This window comes from Myotis brandtii, unplaced genomic scaffold, assembly GCF_000412655.1.
Source record: "Myotis brandtii unplaced genomic scaffold, ASM41265v1 scaffold952, whole genome shotgun sequence".
NCBI classification, from domain to species: Eukaryota; Metazoa; Chordata; class Mammalia; order Chiroptera; family Vespertilionidae; genus Myotis; species Myotis brandtii.
In genome coordinates, this window is record NW_005371930.1 from 1,525,888 (window position 1) to 1,526,572 (window position 685).

General features: G+C 68.6%; 1 protein-coding gene across 1 annotated transcript in view; it reads right to left on the reverse strand.

Annotated features, from left to right (window-relative positions):
- Positions 1–685, reverse strand: part of ARHGAP8 (Rho GTPase activating protein 8) — a 40,317-nt gene that overhangs the window by 7,412 nt on the left and 32,220 nt on the right. The window contains exon 10 of the mRNA XM_014533171.1: positions 39–167. Coding sequence (XP_014388657.1) covers positions 39–167 — 129 coding nt within the window. The remainder of the gene's footprint in view (positions 1–38; positions 168–685) is intronic.

A 685-nucleotide genomic window follows, 5' to 3' on the forward strand; every position in this document is an offset into this window, starting at 1 on the left:
CCTCTCCGGCCGGGGGGCACCCCGGGGCGGGCACGTACTGGTGATCCCGAGGACCTGCTCATAGGCCTTGGAGGTCAGCAGCGGCTGGGGCAGCTCCCGCAGGAAGGTCTTCAGGACGGCGGCCGGGATGTGCACGTCCCCGTAGTCGTCGAAGTTCACGGGCTTCCCTGGACACAGGGCGGCCGTCTGAGCGCTGACTCTGGGCCGGGGGTTCCTGCTCCCAGCCGGGCTCGGAGGCAACGCGGCTCTACACCTCCGAGGGCAAGAGCCTGACGCTGGGGCGACATGTCTGGGGGACAACTCTGTCCTCCGGAAATGGGGGTGCTGTCACCCCCCCTCTGCTTCTCCAGGGCGCCTGGCCGAGGCTGGGGCGTTACTGAGGTCTCTGCTGTGTGGCTTGGTCCGCCTGGGATGGGGGTGCTGTGAGGTCGGGGCCCAGGCTCTCGTCCCCCATGCCCGGCACAGGGCTGAGCAGGGCCAGCCCAAAGCGCCCAATGCCAGCCCCGTCGCTTTCTGAGCGAGTGTGACCATGGAATGACGGGGGTGCACGGAGTAGAGGGACCCTCCCTGTAAGCGAGCTCACTGCTTCCCCAATGTCATGCGGCAGCTGAGGGAGCCTCCGCGACACAGTCCCTGCCCTGCAAACCCCCGGCCGCGGGGAGGAACCCAGAGGCAGGATGGGGTG